Source organism: Aspergillus pseudonomiae (assembly GCF_009193645.1).
Source record: "Aspergillus pseudonomiae strain CBS 119388 unplaced genomic scaffold BDV37scaffold_1, whole genome shotgun sequence".
Taxonomy (NCBI): Eukaryota; Fungi; Ascomycota; class Eurotiomycetes; order Eurotiales; family Aspergillaceae; genus Aspergillus; species Aspergillus pseudonomiae.
The window spans coordinates 184,476-203,461 of NW_022475993.1; the positions used below are offsets into that span (position 1 = coordinate 184,476).

General features: G+C 45.3%; 8 protein-coding genes and 1 non-coding gene across 9 annotated transcripts; 4 read left to right on the forward strand and 5 right to left on the reverse strand.

The window, feature by feature from the left end:
* Positions 1-756: 756 nt before the first annotated feature.
* Positions 757-2,006, reverse strand: BDV37DRAFT_267473 (zinc-dependent alcohol dehydrogenase family protein; the record flags this gene model as incomplete). The annotated part of the gene is made up of 4 exons (XM_032084038.1): positions 757-801; positions 861-1,304; positions 1,403-1,792; positions 1,860-2,006. 4 exons carry the CDS (start codon positions 2,004-2,006, stop codon positions 757-759), a joined length of 1,026 nt encoding a protein of 341 aa, XP_031947126.1.
* Positions 2,007-2,909: 903 nt separating this feature from the next.
* Positions 2,910-3,517, reverse strand: BDV37DRAFT_277462 (GFA family protein; the record flags this gene model as incomplete). The annotated part of the gene is made up of 4 exons (XM_032085778.1): positions 2,910-3,169; positions 3,223-3,286; positions 3,341-3,387; positions 3,490-3,517. The coding sequence occupies 4 exons, from the start codon at positions 3,515-3,517 to the stop codon at positions 2,910-2,912; spliced, it is 399 nt and encodes a 132-aa protein (XP_031947127.1).
* Positions 3,518-4,845: 1,328 nt separating this feature from the next.
* On the forward strand, positions 4,846-5,244 carry BDV37DRAFT_235129 (uncharacterized protein). Its single transcript, XM_032080442.1, has one exon. The coding sequence runs from the start codon at positions 4,887-4,889 to the stop codon at positions 5,073-5,075; it is 189 nt and encodes a 62-aa protein (XP_031947128.1). The 5' UTR covers positions 4,846-4,886; the 3' UTR covers positions 5,076-5,244.
* Positions 5,245-5,498: 254 nt separating this feature from the next.
* BDV37DRAFT_235133 (NAD(P)-binding protein) lies at positions 5,499-6,893 on the forward strand. The gene is made up of 5 exons (XM_032080443.1): positions 5,499-5,637; positions 5,703-5,773; positions 5,829-6,022; positions 6,083-6,453; positions 6,512-6,893. The coding sequence occupies exons 1-5, from the start codon at positions 5,604-5,606 to the stop codon at positions 6,775-6,777; spliced, it is 936 nt and encodes a 311-aa protein (XP_031947129.1). The 5' UTR covers positions 5,499-5,603; the 3' UTR covers positions 6,778-6,893.
* A 1,814-nt stretch (positions 6,894-8,707) lies between these two features.
* BDV37DRAFT_t4 lies at positions 8,708-8,781 on the forward strand. The gene has a single exon. It is a non-coding gene; the product is annotated as a tRNA-Val (tRNA).
* Positions 8,782-8,955: 174 nt separating this feature from the next.
* BDV37DRAFT_235134 (dynamin family protein) lies at positions 8,956-11,439 on the reverse strand. The gene is made up of 4 exons (XM_032080444.1): positions 10,969-11,439; positions 10,328-10,918; positions 9,481-10,271; positions 8,956-9,424 (listed from the first exon to the last, which is right to left on the reverse strand). The coding sequence occupies exons 1-4, from the start codon at positions 11,344-11,346 to the stop codon at positions 9,037-9,039; spliced, it is 2,148 nt and encodes a 715-aa protein (XP_031947130.1). The 5' UTR covers positions 11,347-11,439; the 3' UTR covers positions 8,956-9,036.
* Positions 11,440-11,852: 413 nt separating this feature from the next.
* Positions 11,853-13,665, reverse strand: BDV37DRAFT_267476 (putative carboxylesterase; the record flags this gene model as incomplete). Its single annotated transcript, XM_032084039.1, has 5 exons — positions 11,853-12,431; positions 12,491-12,832; positions 12,900-13,081; positions 13,122-13,414; positions 13,481-13,665. 5 exons carry the CDS (start codon positions 13,663-13,665, stop codon positions 11,853-11,855), a joined length of 1,581 nt encoding a protein of 526 aa, XP_031947131.1.
* Positions 13,666-13,937: 272 nt separating this feature from the next.
* BDV37DRAFT_235135 (MFS transporter) lies at positions 13,938-16,008 on the reverse strand. The gene is made up of 5 exons (XM_032080445.1): positions 15,757-16,008; positions 15,669-15,689; positions 15,549-15,606; positions 15,424-15,483; positions 13,938-15,361 (listed from the first exon to the last, which is right to left on the reverse strand). Exons 1-5 carry the CDS (start codon positions 15,862-15,864, stop codon positions 14,070-14,072), a joined length of 1,539 nt encoding a protein of 512 aa, XP_031947132.1. The 5' UTR covers positions 15,865-16,008; the 3' UTR covers positions 13,938-14,069.
* A 1,929-nt stretch (positions 16,009-17,937) lies between these two features.
* Positions 17,938-18,465, forward strand: BDV37DRAFT_277467 (uncharacterized protein; the record flags this gene model as incomplete). The annotated part of the gene is made up of 1 exon (XM_032085779.1): positions 17,938-18,465. One exon carries the CDS (start codon positions 17,938-17,940, stop codon positions 18,463-18,465), a length of 528 nt encoding a protein of 175 aa, XP_031947133.1.
* Positions 18,466-18,986: the final 521 nt, after the last annotated feature.

Here is an 18,986-nt window from a genome sequence, read left to right on the forward strand (position 1 = left end):
AGACTCAGGCAAGTGATGATGATTTATTTTCCTTTGAGCAATGAGTTATCGCAACGATTGTTCGCAACATATTCATTGCTCCTTCGCTGCGGTGGGACTGCCGGAGAGTTGTCTGCCGGGCCAAAGTCGAAGGCCCCACAGTGTTATTGAACTAGAGGCCAGCGGTATCGATAGTGAGGCCATCGAGGTCGATGTCACAGCCGCATAGACCGTAAGGGCAAACACAGTGATTCTATAAACATAACACAGGCACGCAGAGGTGCAGAAGATGGCAAAGGTAATATACGCCAGGCGAAGATCCAGAGAGAATCAAGAAAGGATGAAAACGGGAGCCCAGCAGCACAATAGATAGAAGTACTAGACGATAGAGGTAGATAAGGAAGGGACAACACAGAAAGAAAGAAAAAAGCGGAGAGAAAAGAAACAGAGCGGCAGAACAAAAGAGACGGTGAAGACGAACGGAAAAGCTATTGGACACTGAACGGTAGAATACCTGCAAGCTCTGGAACCAGAAAACAGAATAACAATAACAGGAGCGGATTCAACACAACTTTCAATATATATATATAGTAGTAGACTTAGAGATTAGAGAACAAAGCCCAGAAAAACACAGATATCTTGCAAAGACTCCTTCAGCCATAGTTATAGAGATGCCAAAGAGAAAAAAGGACGCATAAACTGTTAATAAACAGTGTTTCCCCTCGTATGTTGACTCAAACACCAGTAGACGATGGTCTCCAGCATATACAGTTCAAGCTAGTTGATCTGCACAACGACCTTTCCAATATGTCTCTGGGCAGCCTGTGCCGGAGTGAATTAGTACTTAAAATTCGAGAAAGCACATATCATTCATGACTTACCAGATATTCAAATGCTTCCTTTCCTTGCTCAAGAGTGAAAGCTTTCTCATCAACCACAGGATGGATGTCGTTTGCCTCAAATGCCCGGACCATATCTTTAAGCATAGCACGGCTGCCCACATAGATACCTCTAACTGTGCAGACATGGCTCAGGGCTTCAAGAAGCCCTGGCTGAGGCTTATCACTGGCACCTAAGAAGCCAACCAAATTGATGATTCCATCCATTTTTATACATTTCAAGCTCTGTTCAAGTGTATCTGTGCCACCAATGTCGATGATATAGTCAACTCCCTGTTGATCTGCGGTAAGCTGACGAGCAAGTTCACCCCAATTTGGGTTAGATCGGTAGTTAAGAACATGGTCAGCTCCTAGCTGCTTCAATATCTTAACCTTTTCCTCAGAGGAGGTTGTAGCAATAACCGTTGCACCTGCAGCTTTAGCCAACTACAAGTAGCCACCCTGTTAGCCTTCGTAATAGAGGGATGACTCTGGACGGGCGGAGTCAAAAGTCCAAAAGCATTATAAATAACCACAAGACATACCTGTAGACCAAAGACACTAACACCTCCAGTTCCCTGAACCAGCACATATTGCCCTGCCTTAACTGGCCGGAGTCCATATAATGCATTCCAACTTGTAAGTGCTGCGCCTGGGAGAGTGCTGCTCTCCAGAGCACTGAGATTCCTTGGAGCTTTAACCAATCCAGACTCGTCATAAACACCATACTGACGGAGAACACCGTCGATTGTACCGCCAACACCAGTTGATGCGGCATAAGGATCAATGTCGCCATACTGATGGCCCTGATTAAAGATAGTCATGACTATGTCACCTTCTTTAAATTCTCTAACTTCAGGGCCAACTTGGACGACCACACCAGTGCCATCGGAAACAGGCACGATGGGATATTTGTGAGCAAATGGAAATGTCCCCTATAAACTTAGTTAGTTCGGGGACTATTACCTTAAGAGGCTTGTATAGCTATATAGCTAATCTCACCTTTGCGATAGCACAATCGCGGTAATTAAGAGCAGCCGCTTGGAATTTCACCAAGACCCCACGACCACCAACCTGAGGAAGAGGAACTTCGGCCAATTTCATACCTTTCATTTCCTTGTCTGGATGTTCGATAACCCATTGCTTCATCGTGGTAGTGGCCATGTTGAGGTAGTAGCGTGGAATTTGGAGTCGCTGATTAACAGGGTAATAAGCAGATTTAGTAAATGTCTAGAATGTGATTCTCTGGGATTTTTTGGATTGTAGTCCATGAACTTAAGGAAACTTGATTCCATTTTATGCGATACAGACCGTATAGCTAGCAACCTGCTTGACTAATTCAGTTCTAGATTGATAACTCTGATTAGAAATTTGAGTTAACACCGATGTCATGACTCGGCCTTTGCTCGCCCAGATGGCAAACGCCGAATACTACCTAGCGGACAGAGCCTATTGACGCTTGCCACTAGAAACAACAACAACAACAACAGAAAAACTAAAAGTAAAATTAAAACAAAAGAAAAGAAAGCGGTAAGCAGTATGAGGTTCGTAATCATACGATGCGCACTTTAATCTTAAAATCAAATGTGTCTCTGTCCTCAAATCTACGTTGGGAACTGCGGGATCGGTTAGGCTTTTGGCTACACCCTTTGCGATAGGCGAGAGAATAACAGATATTCCATTCTTCACTATTCCATAACCTGGTAGCAGAAAGATTTTTCTCTTTATGTAGGTTGGAGTTTGCATACCTTGGGGTATCTGTTTCTCTAGTTTGTTGAAATGGTCTTCTGAATCTCGTACACGGTATACTAACTATGATTCTATACACAGTAAAGGGGTAAAGAGGAAAAATATAAGAAGAGGCTGTAAGCAATTCTAGTGACTTATAGGTGTCTACATTGCTTCTAATTTGAACAGACAACGCATTGGTAAATGTCAAGTGATGCCAATTCACCGTAGTTCTATCTATTGACATGTAATATGTAGCACTAGCTAATGGGATGACCCCGATAAATTATACAGCCCATCAAAAACTACTGCTGCATTTCCAGCTCATGCCTGGATCATACCTTCGACTTGGCTCGCTCCGTCAATGGGCTTCAGGTAGGTCACACGCCGCTTGACAAAAGCTTCAGCATCAATATTCCCATCTGCAAGCCGTGCTTGCTCTGGATCCAACGACCCGGCTTTGATAGACATCATTTCGGGCAAAGACTCTGGTTGGCCGTAGAGAGAAGATCCGCAATCTCCGCAAAAGAATGTATGATATTTATACCCGGAGTCGGCTAAATACTCGCCAGACTTGGGGCTACCTGTGAAAGTTGTATTAGATACCAGAGACTATCAGAGAATGTTTACTGCATACCAAACACAACCTTAAAGGCTGATCGAGGAATAATAAAATTTGTAGTGAAGGCAGATCCACTGAACTATATTGGCATTAGGGTTGCGCCTAACAGTGGCGGTAAAGAGTCTATGCATACCTTTTGGCAATTCAGACAGTGGCATACTGCCTTTACAGCAGGCTCGGCTAAAGACAGAAGAAAATTAGCAAGTCCTATTGACAGTGCTTTTGAGGTTGGGCTAAAGGGGGGGGGGGGGTCCTTGCCATCAGCCTGATACTTAATTTTACCGCACATGCAGCTTCCAGTGAGAACCATCTTGTGTATGTTGAACAATGAAACAACAACCTATAGTTGGATATATTGCTATCGATGTATCTGGACTCACAGCCGAAGGGTGGGCGTATTTATTAAACATCCAGGAGAAGGCACATGGCCAATGACAAATGGGTGAGTGATATCAAAACTCATTCACCGAGTAAAACACGGTCTCTCCTCCGGCGACTGAAAGTTGAAACAAGTGAGCCTATTCTCGGTATTTGGTCGACCGGTGATTTGGCATTTCCAATAGCTTATCAATCGATGGTCGCAGTGCTAGTAACGTATGCACATTGCTTAACAATCAATCAAAGCTTTGACCAGAAAAGAGGGCTCCAGCATAACTTACAATTGTCAGACAGAGTATATTCTCTGGAAATTTCTCTTATCTAAGTACTAGACCACGCTACATAGACTTCCAATGTAGAGAGCAGGACCTCTATAATCCGGCAAACTACAGGCAATGACTCCTTGCCTGAGAGCGTCAAACCAAGCGCAGCGGAGGGGGACTTCCAAAAATTGCGAAAGATGTTCCTGAAGAAGGCTGCGGTGCAACAGGCAATATCCCTACGCGTCATGCGTTGGGATTGGGGACAGTACGTTTTTGTTGACACCGCCACCCTCGATTTTCAGTATCCACTCGATAACCTTTTAGGGTGCTTCTACAAGAGCCGCCCACAAACATCACCTAGAGCAATATGGAAGCTGGAAATGCTTGGACAACGACCACAAAAAATATGATCTATCCTGAAGCCTATTGGACCCCAATCGTGAAGGAATGTAGGAAACGGATTTTCTGGGCGCTAAGCCATGTGGGCCTCTTCTTAAGTGTTCTCCTTGTACGCCACCTTTGTTCCGAGAAGAAGGCATAGATCAAGAGTATACCCTGGAGGTGGATGATGAATATGTGACCTAAAATGGGATCAACTCCATGCCTACTGGAGTGTTAGTCTTATGGCTTATATGAACTGTGACATTGAACTTTAATTCTTCTCTCTCTTATCCAAGAGGTTTATCCCACCTATGGCCGAAAGTCCACCCGTAGCCACTTTCGGATTGAGCTTCCAGCAGTGCATGCTGTGTAGCAAAGATTGCAAAAGTGGATGATACATTTCACAACTCTCAGCAATGCTACGAACCCCTCACTTCCTGCTATGGCCCTGTCCGTCATCCCCTTTACCAAGCCTTTTTGAAAGTGTTCTCATATGAAACAGTGCTCAAACAACCCTTCAAATCTCTTTCTTCCACGCACAGATGCTACTTTATCGACCATTTCTGCATTACTTGAATACGATCACACATTCTCAGGGCACACGCGAGATTGTCCAGACGGTCTCAGACGCCACAACTAGATTCTCATTGGTTCCCGATGTATAGTACATACTTTGCTCTCTTAAACCTAATATTTCTTGCTCGATTTAGCAGCAACATGAATATGAAGCACTTGGCGGTCCACGATGCCTTAAGAGGGCGGGATGCCCTAATGGAGTATGCCCCGACTAATCTTGCTACTATGAGAGCCGTCCATGCTTTGAACATCTGTTACCCTGTCCGGTAGCACTTTCAGGATGAAGATTAACGTCAAATTAGGAATGTATGGAACAGACCCCACAATGATATGGGCTCGGACAACCTTCCAATAACATTAGCCGAGTAATAATTTCTCCAGTTCAATGCGAATCAGTCATCAAATAAACCACAAAAAGTTATGGGAGGTGTAACATGCCACTTTCAAAGTAGTACAGATTACCCACTTCTGAGGGATAGACCAACTGTAGTAGGAACAACCTCACTCCACTGTGGAGGATAAAATTCAAATTAATAGTAGCCTTGTCCGGATTTGCAGTCACCGAACATCCGGTGAAGACCCGGATACCGGGTACTGCAACTTCCGGGATCTGGCTACGTTGTTAACTCAAGTAGATATCCCACAGAATTCGTTCATTACTAAGGGTTTTCTCATATCGTGCGCTCCCAATTTGAGCCTGGCATGTGTAAGAAAGAGAGTATAAGTGGGCAAAGTTCCCCCAGACCATCATGGCAATTCATTCTAGATGGTTTGTGATCATATTCTCTGTCCATCACCATGGTTCGCGTTGTTGTGGCAGGAGGCACTGGACGTAAGTCAAGTCCACATAATGAATGTCATGTTGCACATTGACTGATACTCTCTACCTTATATAAGCTGTCGCACAGGAGGTAGTTGCTGCGCTGGTCGATTCTGGAAAGCATGAGGTGATAATCTTCACTCGAGCTGTAAATTTAATGTTCTTCCCTTAACTTTCTCACTCTTATACAAAGCGGTATTTAGGGCACCCCTAAGCATACGCAACCTGGGGTTGAATTCGTTGTTGTTGACTACAATAATAAAACCAGCCTGGCCAAGAATTTAGAAGCCGTGAATTCTGTGCTTTGCTTTATATCTAGCTTCGATGTACAGACAAAATTAATCGATGCCTGCATTGAAGCTGGGGTCAAACGATTTGCACCAAACGAATGGGCTGCGTGAGCCATGGAAACTGTCATTCGCTCCTGGTGAACAAAGAAATGCTAACAGTTCTATAGACGAAGCAATAGCGGAATCTTTACGTTCCAAGAAAAAGACCGCGTCTATGAGTATCTGAAAGAAGTGAACAGAAAGAATAGGTGTCTGGAATACTGCCTCTTCCAACCTGGTAACTTCATGAATTATCTCAGCTTCCCCATTCCGTCGACAACTTATACTCCCATCTTTACCAACCAGTGGGACATGAAAAATCGTCGCGCTATCATACCTGCCGGAGAAGACTATCGAGTTACCTTGACCACTGTACAGGACATGGCCAAGGTTGTTACTGAAGCTCTTGGGTACCAAAACACTTGGCCAGAGATTGGAGGAATTACTGGCTCATTGATCTCCAACTCTGAACTTATTAAGCTCGCAGAGTCTATCCGAGGTCAGTCATATATCGCTGGTGGGCAAATTTTCGCTTTTGCCGTTAACACTTGTACCAGGTCCTTTTAAAACTGAAACTGTGTCGCGGGAGAACCTTGAGGCTGGGAGATTGAAAACATCATGGATCCCAATGCTCCCCAGGCATCCCGATACACAAGTGGACTCGGACTGGGGAACATTCTCTGAATATGTTATTGCTGAGCTTATCCTTGGAGGTCTTAAAGGGGCATGGGAGGTCTCGAATGAGTGGAACCAACTTCTTCCTCATCTGAAATTAACCACTGTGGACGAGTTTCTTTCTAAAGTTTGGAAAGATGAACCGTGATGTCTTATCATCTTGTCACTTTGTATTTCAACTTCCTTTATTGCAGAATCTTTTTATTTTGATTTTAAAAATATATATATATATTGGTCGCCATCGGTACAAAATACAGCTTGCTAAATGGGGCGATTTATGACAGTGAAACATAGCATCAATTGATAACCATGTAGGCTTCATAAACAATTTGAATATTGTACAGTATTACCCTAGAACCAATATGTAGAGACTTCTTGGCGTTTCGTAAATTTTGTGACTTTACAGGAGAGAGAGCTTACTCTCCCGGAGTGACCCCTCTGCAATTCCTCGTTGCACCTCAGACATTTTAGCATCGATGCTCACTTGGTGCTTAGTATGCACAGGCCCACTCTACAGGTTCTATCTTTGGCCATGGCCATCTGACGCAGCTACCCGTGTGCATTCGCCGAGTGTGGATACTCTCGGCGTTTGGTTGTACAGCGAAGCCCGAACTTTGTAGCGTACCATATGATATGAGAGGGAAATATATATGCCCGGGCTGCTCCTTTCGTTCTACACCAGACGCTAGGAATTTGTCTTTCCATCTGTTAAAAGCATCATGCCTTCCGGATCATGCTTCTGTGGAGGAGTGAAGTATGAGTTCTCCGAGGAAGCAGCACAGAAGGTGATAAGATAGGTGTGATGAAAACTTCATTTCCCTTGGTACACCGACTATAAATATGCTACCTCAAATTCTACAAGCTGTGAATTTGTTCGAAACGTGTTTTAGAAAATTCTGTTGGCGGCGTTCAAAGAGAAAGGATGGGATGTTTGATGTATATCCTATTTACGATTCCTTCTTTGGCTAGCTCTTCGAAAATGTGTAAAGCATATATCAATGAACGAGATCCCCAGATTTCTAGATAAGTGTTAGCAATAATATTGGTGCGTTCCTGCCCATCACGCAGTATTTGCCTCGAACAAGAAAGCAGAAATTGAGAAATAAACTTTTTAATATATATTGAGACCCCAATTCCATAGAGGTTGCTTACTTACACTGCTTGTTGTTTAGCAAAATAGGAATTCTAGCGACTGTGGTTTACACAGTAAAATGGAAGCATGGGGACTTCGAGGCTACCTCGACCGTCATGTGCTGTATATTAGTATGGTGTGCCATTTCGCATATCAAGTGAATCTAGTATATCCCTTGAAAAGTCTGAAGCTGTGGATTCAGATCATTGTTCTTGTGCCTGACCTGGGTCCAAATGGCTGACTTTTCTGCGTTCAAAAATCTCAAGGTTTATACCTGACCTCTAAGCAGGAATACACTGACAGACACTAAGTGCCGATGATATGGGAACTTTTTGTTAATATATATATATATATTCAGTAAAAAGGGAAGCAGAAAAGGCGGAGAGCAGTGAGAGTTATCGCCTGATGCACACGGTCTGCACTTCTTTTGATACCATTCTTCCTGCGGGGTGTGAGGTCCCAGGTGTCCAATATATCAGGGGGGCGGGCTTTACACCGAACTGATGTTGGCAAGGTGAATTCATGGATTCATTCGAGTGTTAATGCCGGGGCCTATCATATAGGCCTAGCACCTACGTACGTGATAAGGTATTTTCTCTATTAAACTAGATCTAACGGTGTTTACAGTGAGGCCCATTTTTGCTTGGGCTTAACATTACAGAGATAGCCTTGCGTTCATACCCTTCTATAGAACGCTTGTTGTGGACTATACTCTATTTCGGCGCAATCTGAAAACAATAGGCTTTGACTTGACTAAAACCAACTCTAACTCTGTTATTTATAACTGCTACATAGCTTACTTCACATGGTCTATAGATATGCAAGGACAAAAGCCTACCGAGTGCACAGATACAGACAACATAACCTTACCCAAGTAGTTGCTGTTGGGGTTTTTTTTTTACCCTTGCGTTATGATGTCAAATACTAAACTTAAAATTCATCAGTTGGCCGGATGGTGTAGTTGGTTATCACGTATCGTTAACACCGATAAGGTCCTGGGATCGAGCCCCAGTCTGGTCATTGCTTTTTGCTTCTTGAAAACCTCCAATCCTCTGGGATAGAATACGTGAGAGCTGGCCTCTCCTTAGCTTTTTGCTGTCACACAATGCTCAGGGCAACCCATGGCTACCTCACGTATGAATTGCTGACCGAAACGTTTTCTTATTCAATTCCATCTTTGCATTGAGACTATCAGAATACCAGCTGTTTGACTTGCCTATTTCCACAAACTCCAACCTCAGTTCGCTTCGCTGTACTTCCAACCAACACTTGCCCTTAGAACAGTATCCTCCTACCCTCTTCAAGTTCCCTGATCGTCTTTTGCAAGTTCATTCGTTGCTGTACAGTGAATGCATCCTCGCCCGCTATGTCCTTGAGCTCATCCTTAGACAATCTGTTGACCAACGAGGATGAGAAAAGCTTTGTGGGGGTCTCTGGCCCGGTGATGAGATGATAATCTGCTGCTTGCATGCAAATGTTGTCTACAAATCGTTTCCGAGCTACCTTATAGTACGATTCGAGGATATCATGAATATCATGAACCGTGTACTCAGAGTTGCTCATGTGGTTTAACACAGTAAGGTCTTCCAGTCGAACGAGCTCCCCAGAATAGCTGTCGCTGATGACTTTACTTTCAAGCTTAGAACGCAAACGTTCTTGGCGGCTGAAACCTGTTAGCAGATGCATTAATATACCTTAAACTTGTTCGAACCAGCGTACCATCTTTGGAGATTTTCATTGAAATAGTGGTTGAGCGTCTTGGGCGCCTGGTTCCGTTCCACATGGAGCAAGAAGTCCACCTGTGCCAGGGCACGCTGGTACTTGTCCAAGAGATTGTCTATCATGATTGAACAAAGGTTGTTGAATACACGTTTGTCCACACAAATAGTCTCCAGTACCTTAACGATAAATTGATGGACAATTGTAATCACATCGCTAATATACCCCTTAGCAAAGTTAGCCCACTTGGCTGATTGCTTTTTCATGATAGTAGGAAGTAAGGACGCGTTGAACGTGCCAATCTCGAATCCACGAGATGATTGGTATAGCTGATTTAACCACTCGTAGATATCACTGTCAGAGGGAAAAGATTCGTAGGTCTGCTCAGTAACGACATCATCGAGTTCTGACATGCTATCCGTTTTTCGAGTTTGGACTTCGTTCTGGTCCCCAGGCTCATCTGAAGGCGCTGTCGTAGAATCTGCATCAGATGAATCAGGGTTCCTTTTGCCATTGGTCTTGAAATTGTATTCATGGCCATATCGATCGAGGTCTTCTGCGAAAACTGTGTCTCGGTTGACAACCATAGTGGCAAGTCGAAGGTCCATATGGTCGTCGAAGATATCATTCTCACCGTAGCTCGTACTCAACGCTTGGGAAGTGATTTCCTGAAATTTGCTCATAATGTCTAACAGAAAGCCTGCTTGCTGCTCTGCCGTCCCCCTCTCGTTGCCAAGGGCCTTTAAGGAGCTCTTGGCTTCCTTCAGCCTTTTGTTGATTTCCATCCGAACCTATGGATGAGTTAGTAGAGATCCTCTAGTTGAGTTGAAAAAAAAGTAAGATCTACCGAAGGAAATGCGCGTCGTGCATTCTCAGTAACGGTTTCTTGGAGACGGGATCTCAAAGACTTGATGCCAAACCTATCTTTAGCAATTGTATTCCAAGGTGCCTGCCGACTGAAAGCCTCTTCTGCCTCGTCACGATCAGTGTCTCTGTCCGTCAGCTCCTGTTGGTTCAAGTTGCGGACTATGATCCAACCATGCCGAAGAAATAACTTGTTCCCTGATACAAGATCAACAACTTTATTTTCAGCACCTTTATCCACCAAGTCTGGCTTTGTGAGCACTCCAATAGTTCTTTCTCCTTCTGCGTCATACTCGCGAGCCATCTCGATGATTTCTTGGGTAGCGATATCAACGTTGGCAGGAACGACCGCAAGCATGATAGACCGAGGGTTCTTCATGTAGCCTTCTACCATCTCTCTGACCACGGCAATATCAGACTTGGAAGTCAACCCTGGAGTAGTATTTTTGAAGATTCCAGGTACGTCGATCACACTCAAATGGTCCTCTTCCGGCCCCGAAATCTCCAAGCGGAGGATATCTTTGGAGAATGTCGACACAGCTGAGTTTCCACCGACTCCCATCATTTCATGGACCTTTACAGAGTTAGCTTAAAGCTTAAGATAAGCTTAGGATTGCGGCTTACTTCTTGCATGACTTTGGAGAAAAGATTATGCTCTAACCCGCCGATACTCTCAGTGCGCCATTCACTGAGTCTAGCAATACGGTCGGCATCTGATTCAGATGCTGGGATGATAGAGGCAATGACTTTGCGAGTGGATAAACCTCTATCTCTGCGAAAGATAATTTGGGTGGCAAATCGAGTGCAAAGCCCACTATCGCGCGGAAATGGCAGCTGGGTAAGACCTTCGAGGACTGAGGACTTTCCACTGGACTGATCGCCAACAACAACTAGCTGTGGGAGATCAATATACTCACCCACGTTGCAGGCGAACAGCTTGTCGATCTTGTCCAGGAGTGCCGGGTCGGCCAGCATCGAGTTTTCGAAAGTCTCTTTCTTCATGATGAATGGCTTGAGGGCAGTCCGTAAGATGTAGCTTTATTTGAAAGTATACAAGCAGAGGTTTGAGAGACAGAAATGGTTTAGCTGAAATAGGAAATGAAAACAATAAAAAAAAAGACTGAGTTGTGAATTGGAGGTTGGGTTGAGCATCAATTTATGTCTACTGGGAAGCTCAAACAAAGGCAGTGCAACGAGGCGGCCTCAAAATGATTGGCAATGGAAAGAGGTGAATGAATACCTTGGCGGCTACTGACTCAAGTTGCCTGCGCAACAAACAGAACACCCATAGCACAAGGCTGCGAAGGATTCTCTCTGCCATCCAATGAATATATTTTCAGTAGTAGGCGCCTACATACATCTGCAGACCCGGTCCTATCGTTCTACTAAGAGGTCTATACCAACAACCAAAATGTCATTAGTATAAGCAAGCATCGCCACAAATAATGATGCATTTCCCACATTTCCTATTGCGTATCAAAACTTTCATTGTTGATTCTTTGTTCTCTTCAATTCAAGAGACTAATCTTTCCTGCTGTTAGGGCAGTAGCGATAGGCATATACGCAGCCATCCTAGCCTCTTTCAACGCCTTGAGATGATTTACTCGTCTCCGACCCGCAAACTGCACCTCTGATATTTCTTTGCAATCTCCAAGTGGCCCGAAGGCGAACCTTTGCTCTGAAGACCAGGGGCTACCGCCGCTGACAAACTGGATCCAACGTTTTCTTGTCTCCTGGCCCACCATTTCTGCAGTCGGATTGAAGGACAAATCAACCCCCGCGAACAGATAGAGAAGATCAACAGCATGATGAGCACGACTGGAAGCTTGCCATGGGTTGGCTTGGTCAAACACATACCTATACACTCTCTTGTTGGCTGCTGCAAGCTTTTCAGAGATAACCTCAACAGGGAGTGTATAGCGAATGTCATTGACTAAATCTAAAGCGCCCAGCTTACAGGCTGTAGGGCGGTCGGCGACCACTTGGTACAGCTTTCGCAGTTTTGTACCCCATTCCTTGTCTTGTTCAAAAGCAGCAGTAATCGTCTCCCCGTCTAGTGTTTCCACCCCGTTCCTCCATATAACAGACTAGACATGGTTAGAGATGGACATCCAATAACTGGGAATGGAATGACTATCAAACGCACCTCATATTCTGTGTCACCTATCATAAGCTCGCCAACCTGTTCCGGCTTGGTCTCCCAGTTCTCAAGCTCTGGCTCCTCCTGGATCCACATCGTGTTCACATTGCACTCCTTCAGTGCTTGTATGAGAGCAGAAACGGATGCCTCACGAAGGGAAGGCTGCCCAAGCTCCTGAACCTTCGTTTGCAAGACCTCGATAAGTCCATTGCCTCGCTCCACGGGCAACGGAGATGAGAGGTAAAGGGATCCAGATGCTAAAACTGCCCTCTTTACAGGCGGTCCAGTGATCAGGTGTGCATGAACATAAACAGCACCTGCACTTTCACCAGCGAGAGTGATGTTGTCCTAGTAACAGTTGCGAACTTAGTATAGGACCGACCATGAGCGATATCTGCAACGACTTGACACATACTGGATTACCCCCAAAAGCGGCGATATTCTTCCGCACCCAATCAATTCCCAGTCTCTGGTCCTTCAGTGCAAGATTCCTCTCTTTTCCATCTCCGAAACTGAAGATATTGAGTCGATAATTGACGGAGACAACAATGATGGGCTGCTCAGCCTCAATGGAGTCAGCTACAATCTTGGCCGGATCTGTGACCAAGTCAATAATTGGACACTAAATGAGAATCACGACTCAGCGGCATACTGACCACAGATCTTGGATGCTCCTGAGCAGAAGGTGACGACTTGGGAACCGCCTGGATGATAGTCAGCCGTGAGTGTTCTAACGTTGAGGTCAATGCCGTCAAGTATGTACCGTGAATCCAGACCAAAACGGGAAGGGACGAATTAGCTGACAAAGGCGGAGATGTGATGTCTAGATTAAGACATTCGAATTCATCCTCAGGCTCATCCGGAATTTCAAAATCTTCAGGAATCCGCAACAAGTGGCGCACGTCTACAGCTGCCTGAGGGCATCTCGGCCTGAACCATGCATTAACACATCACCGAGCAACCCAACTCTTCAATGACTACAGAAAGAGCACATACCCGTACTGGGTAGCATCAATAGATGCTCCATTGAAGCTATCTACAGGTTCGGCACGCTCAAATCTGGCGGCAACATTGGCATATTTAATTCCGCGGAATTGGTGGATAGCAGTGTCCCCAATTTTGCGCGCGGTGCCCTTGAAATCTGCGTTTAGGGTTTGATGAGAAACTTGCGGTGTGCTCATATTTCGTGACGGCTGAAGAAGATGCTAGTAATAGCGTATTCAGAAAAAGATTGTTAATGATGCTAATGATCTTCTGATATGATCCGAACCCCCACTCTTTGTATTTCCCTCAGTCCCGGCTGATAACCTCCAGAGTATTGCCGATGGCCATCATCTTCGCATGTGGGGCTGTTGCGGGGAGTTCCACCGCTGCGAGTTAGCCTGTGGAGGATTCTTTGTGCTCGGCTGATGAGGACGGATGAGAAGGCTTTGATGCGGTTCATGGATTTCAATAAGATCGCACATATGGGATTAGAATATGGCATAGTAATATTAACCTGAGCGGAGGGCTTTTATCTAAAGTATGTACTATACTGCGAGTCTGCGACTCTGTATCTCTTATATACACGGCCAGTCCTCGCAAATCACGCAGCAGACCGAGGTTCCACATTCTTCTGCTTCTTGAAAATGAATCCACCCAAGAACAGCAGCACTGGAACGGCCGACACACCCGTCAGTACTGCAAGGGCCCACGACATCGTCGCCCAACCGGCACTTTCTCGAATATAGCCCGCAAAAAACGGCCCGACTATACTGCCCGCGGCAAAGGCGGCATTCAAAATCCCATATGAAAGAGCCATGGCGCCGCCTTTACCAAATATATTGGGATTCTTCTCTTCTTTCTCTTGCACAACATATGAGGCTTCTACCAGAATGGGTGGCATGAGGCAAGCCAGACAGGACCCAAGAAGGGCTAGCAGGGCGCAGAGCAGTACTTTCTGTCTCATTGAGTCTTCCGTGACGAATCGAAAACAGACAATGACTGGGACGGTCCCGAAAAGTGCGCCTGCTGCAAGATAGCGCCGTACACCCGGGAATTTGTCGTTAATGAATCCCACTATGGGGTCTATGAAGTGCGGGACAGATAGAGGGACAAAGATCAATCCCTGGCCCGTCTGCCCCCAATGAAAAGTGTCTTGCACATAAAGGGGAAGCACACTGTCAAGAGAGGTCAGGGCGACCGAGAGGATGAAATATGCCCATATAGTGACTATCATGCGGTGCGATGCTAGTAGCGTGAGTATGGCCTTCGCTGGATGGGGCTCAGTGGTTGCCGAAGGACTGGAATGATCAAGGTGTTGATCACCCGATTTCTCGATGCAATGTGAACCTTCTGACAATGCAGGTGTAACAGCCTGCGGGCTCCCTGCTCTATTGTGATCGCTATTGTGTGTAGCAGGGCCAGAGCATTCTGTGGTGTCTTCCGAGGCAGCTTCGTTACCCAATTTCTCGTCTTGGGAGGATGCCTCTGTGGGAGGGAGCCATTTTGCGGCATACTTCTTCTCAATCATGATAATTCGGAACAAGATATCCAATCCGATCAGCGCGAAAGCTAATCCAAAAACAGCATAATATCCTCCATGTTCGTAAATAACACCGCCAAGGAGGGGACCCCCCATTATTCCAAGGGTCATCCCCATGCCGATATAGCCCAACGCTTGCCCAAGCTCTTCTTTACCAACTGTATCGACTAGAAGTGCGCATCCTACTGTCCAGACAACTGCCGCTGATGCTCCCTGGAATAGGCGGCCCGCAATCCAGAGGCCAATATGGGTACCGACGCAAAGCAGCGCTGTAGCGGCACCCAAGGCAATCAAGCCTATCAATAGAGGCCACCATCTTGACTCAATTCGATCGGCTATGTATCCAGCAATAGCTGGAATTTGACATGCTTATCAGAATGATGTTTCAAGGTGATTAAACCAGGTCAGTACATACGTGAAAATGCCAGCAGAGCTGCTCCGTAAAGCGCCAGCAAGATAGATGTCCAGCTCTGTTCTAAAATGCGGTGCAATTGTTAATCATGATTGAACGGATGTCAAAACGTAGGCAAATTAACATACCCTTGTCTTCTGATAGGCCCACTCTCTCCTGTAAAGCAGTTGGGGTCACAGGAACTATCTATGCATCATGTCAGAGATCCTACGATATCTCAAGTCATACAAAATGACTATATCACATACTAGTCCATAGAGTAAGATGTCCTATCAACGGGTTTATCAGCATATTCTGTCTGAGCATTTGATGATATGGCATGCTTGATCTTCATACCGTGAAAACTGCAAACACCACCACAAAGATGATGAAAAACTTCGATGATCTCCACTCCAGGAACACCGGTGGATCGGATGTCCCATCACCAGACGGCCATAGGCGCATTTTCCTACCACGTTGTTTATACCGTAAAGCAGATTTGATTCGGATTTCCTATGACGTCATACAGCAATGGAAGTAAGCTTATAATGGGGACATCTGAAATAATTAACCAGGAGATTACTCCGTAAGCAAGGCCGAAGATCTGATAAGAAATTGCCTCAGTGTCTTTCAGAAAGAAAGGTGAAGAGAAAAGCATTTCAAAATATTCGGCCTCGGGATCCGCGGGCCCCGTTAGAAAAGCCGGCTATTTGTAGTACTAGTGCACGAACTATATTAATTAATCTTTACCAGCCGCATAAAGATGCTCTGTGAACGCTTCAAATTCCCGACTATTTACTCACCAAGCACACACCAGATACTTCAACCTCTTATATAAGGATAGTTACGAAACGGATGGATGGCGTGACTGGGGAAGAGAATCTATAGTTATTATCAGGCGAGGATCTATGATCTATTAATAGTCGCATTTATGCCTCCGGTCAATTTAGTCAGCACCCACGTGGCCAAGAGCTTCTTAAGCTTTATCTTATCTTTTATCTGTGAGCAGGTAGCCAGGAATGGTGTGGCGTTGATATATCGTGTAGCGACGCCCAATGTTGAATTGAGCATTCATGAATCCTACAGTTAAGATCTGCCATATTTATCCTTTTCTAGACCCTGTAGTTTGGCCTGTGGAGACCAGCGGAAGCACTAGCACACTCTTTGAAGGACGTGTTCGGACAACCAGTTAATGGGGCACTTCAATCCTTTTAAAAGGTTGAACTTGGCCTACTGCATGTTCTATGCTGAATTTATTGATTTAGAGATCTGTGGGTGCACCTTACATAGCTATTACCTGCGCCCGTCATAAAACTATCCACCTACCTGCCTTGTACAAATAGGTTACTACTTAGAATAAATAAGTACATACGACCATAGAGTGTGGAGAACAGGGCTTGCGGCTGTGTTTGTACCGTAACATTATAGTATTTAGAAATATACATCCTTGTTCCCTAGTTTCATTCCTCTGGCCTCGTAATAAGAAACAATCAATTACATTCGCGCCAGGGGATAAAAGACCAGTTGCACGGTGCCAATAGAGAACTGTCCATGGTTTTCCTATTCTCTTTCCTTCCTCCAGATGTATCCTCCCGACCGCGCATGATCACACATATGTTGATAGCCGGGATTTGAATTGCGTCGTATTAGACTTGAGTGGGTGGCATTCCAATAACATTCAGCACATCCATATAATACCTTCCAAACGGGCGGAGAAGGTCAGGTTACAGCTTCGATCCTTCAGTTTTTGGAGGATTTGTCTTGGGTTTGTTCCTCTGACAGCCGTTCTAGCTCTTTTGCCTCTTCCACATCTGAGTCTTCCATTTCGGTTTCGTATGCTTTTAGGTGCTCCGGGATCTCCTCATATTTTGCATCGCGGTCGTACAGATCCTCCAGTTGCTGGGTGATTTCTTCTGGAACATCATAGTTGATGCGGAATAGATGGCCATCCAGGCACAGTGCATCTGGCGCAACGGACGGCATGTCCGGGGCTTCATCCCCAGGTCGAGGCCAGCTGTCTTTTGCGGGCATTGCGAGGTTTATTTTTGGTGGTTAGAGAAATAATATTTCTGTTCTTCAAATCTGGTTTTGCTCTCCAGGCTCAAAAATTAGCGATGGGTTATGTTTGTGCGGAGGGAAACAGAGGAGAGGAAGGGTGACAGAAAGGACACAGAGACATTCAGCCACAGTAAGCAAACAATGCAACCATCAGCTGGCAGGCACGCAATGAGGTATTTTTCAGGCCAACCATCAAGTAATAACGAAGTAGTAGCTATCTAGGAACATGGCCCTTTGATTGGCAGAGTATAATCTACTTTCTATATGTAAGGTAGTATGGAAATTATCACAGGCACATATCTCTTAGTATTTATAGGCAGCTGGCCTCTCTTCTCTTTCACAGTATAGTCCATCCACATAGTTGCAGTACATCTCACCCTGCAGCCTACTATTCCATCAGTCACCCATTATTTCATCCTCTCTCACCTATCCTACAAAATGTATGTCTCGCTAACCTTCGTCCTCGTGATGCTCACTATAATGGCTCAGTCCACAACCGCCGTCACTATTCGAAACTACGAAAAAGCAGGATGTGGCGGCCGGTTCAAGACATGCCGGAATGTTCGACCACAGGCGTGCTGCGACAGCCGACCAGGGCGATCCTATGGAGCCAGCCGCTTCTACGGCCTTCCAACGACTGCAATTGGGTCCATTTGCACCCATAAACGGGGGAAAAATTGCGGCATTATCCAAAAGAGCGGCCACGGGCTGAGGCTATGCCTCAGTAATCCCAGTTCCCGCGGCTCCTACTGGTTCGACTATCGCTCGTGCAGGAGGGACGCCGCATTAGCAGGGGAAGTATTCGATGTCCAGATTCTGCCCGCCAACGATGTAGTCGAACCAGACATTGTCGCCTTTGACGAGGAACATCAGTTTGACATTGGGCCGGCGACCCCGCAAAATGTGAAAGAAACCCTTCTTCAGTATTGGTATTCGAACGCTACCTATGCGGACATCCCGGAGGAATTGAAGGCTTATGAGATAGATGCAAATATAGATGAGGAGTAGCTCATTCATTATTAAATGTTGTTTATAATGGACAATGTAAGATTGTGTGGTACTCGACAGGGCTAGTCAAAATTGGAGGAGCTGAATCTGGCTGCTGAGGGGGTCACTTTTGTGTGTCAGTTTGGTTGACAGCTACAACAAATCATGTTCATATTGCCAATTCATAGACTTCATTGGCTCAATATTACTCAGTAAATTCAAGAGCAATCGTCATTTCTGAATATTTGTAGAGACAGAAGTGGAACATCACCTAGATTGACGCTTCTCCACAAGAACACTGTCCTTCAGATTATAGTGTCCCCAGCGTATACTGTACTAATGCTGCCCCTCTGAAGCTGTATCTGTCATTGTAGTCGTACCCGAGAGGTGTGCAGAAGACGTCTTGCCAGGTGACAGAAGAACCGATTATCTCCTGCACCTGTTCTTTGATTCTCAGAGTATAGTTCCACTTTAGTGCCCTCCAGTTTCTGTTCATTTGTACTACGTGAAGATAATATAGTATGTTCCTTGAAATACCTAAA

Bases quoted from the DNA above. Each gene is read 5' to 3' on its own strand.
- BDV37DRAFT_235129 (XM_032080442.1), top strand. From the start codon at position 4,887: ATGTATAGTACATACTTTGCTCTCTTAAACCTAATATTTCTTGCTCGA.
- BDV37DRAFT_235133 (XM_032080443.1), top strand. From the start codon at position 5,604: ATGGTTCGCGTTGTTGTGGCAGGAGGCACTGGAC. The intron at 5,638-5,702 runs GTAAGTCAAGTC...ACCTTATATAAG, and splicing joins TGTGGCAGGAGGCACTGGAC to CTGTCGCACAGGAGGTAGTT. The intron at 6,454-6,511 runs GTCAGTCATATA...CACTTGTACCAG, and splicing joins GCTCGCAGAGTCTATCCGAG to GTCCTTTTAAAACTGAAACT.
- BDV37DRAFT_235134 (XM_032080444.1), bottom strand. From the start codon at position 11,346: ATGAAGAAAGAGACTTTCGAAAACTCGATGCTGGCCGACCCGGCACTC. The intron at 10,919-10,968 runs GTAAGCCGCAAT...AACTCTGTAAAG, and splicing joins TCTCCAAAGTCATGCAAGAA to GTCCATGAAATGATGGGAGT. The intron at 9,425-9,480 runs GTACGCTGGTTC...AACAGGTTTCAG, and splicing joins AATGAAAATCTCCAAAGATG to CCGCCAAGAACGTTTGCGTT.
- BDV37DRAFT_235135 (XM_032080445.1), bottom strand. From the start codon at position 15,864: ATGCGCCTATGGCCGTCTGGTGATGGGACATCCGATCCACCGGTGTTC. The intron at 15,690-15,756 runs GTATGAAGATCA...ACCCGTTGATAG, and splicing joins TGGTGTTTGCAGTTTTCACG to GACATCTTACTCTATGGACT. The intron at 15,607-15,668 runs GTATGTGATATA...CATGATGCATAG, and splicing joins ACATCTTACTCTATGGACTA to ATAGTTCCTGTGACCCCAAC.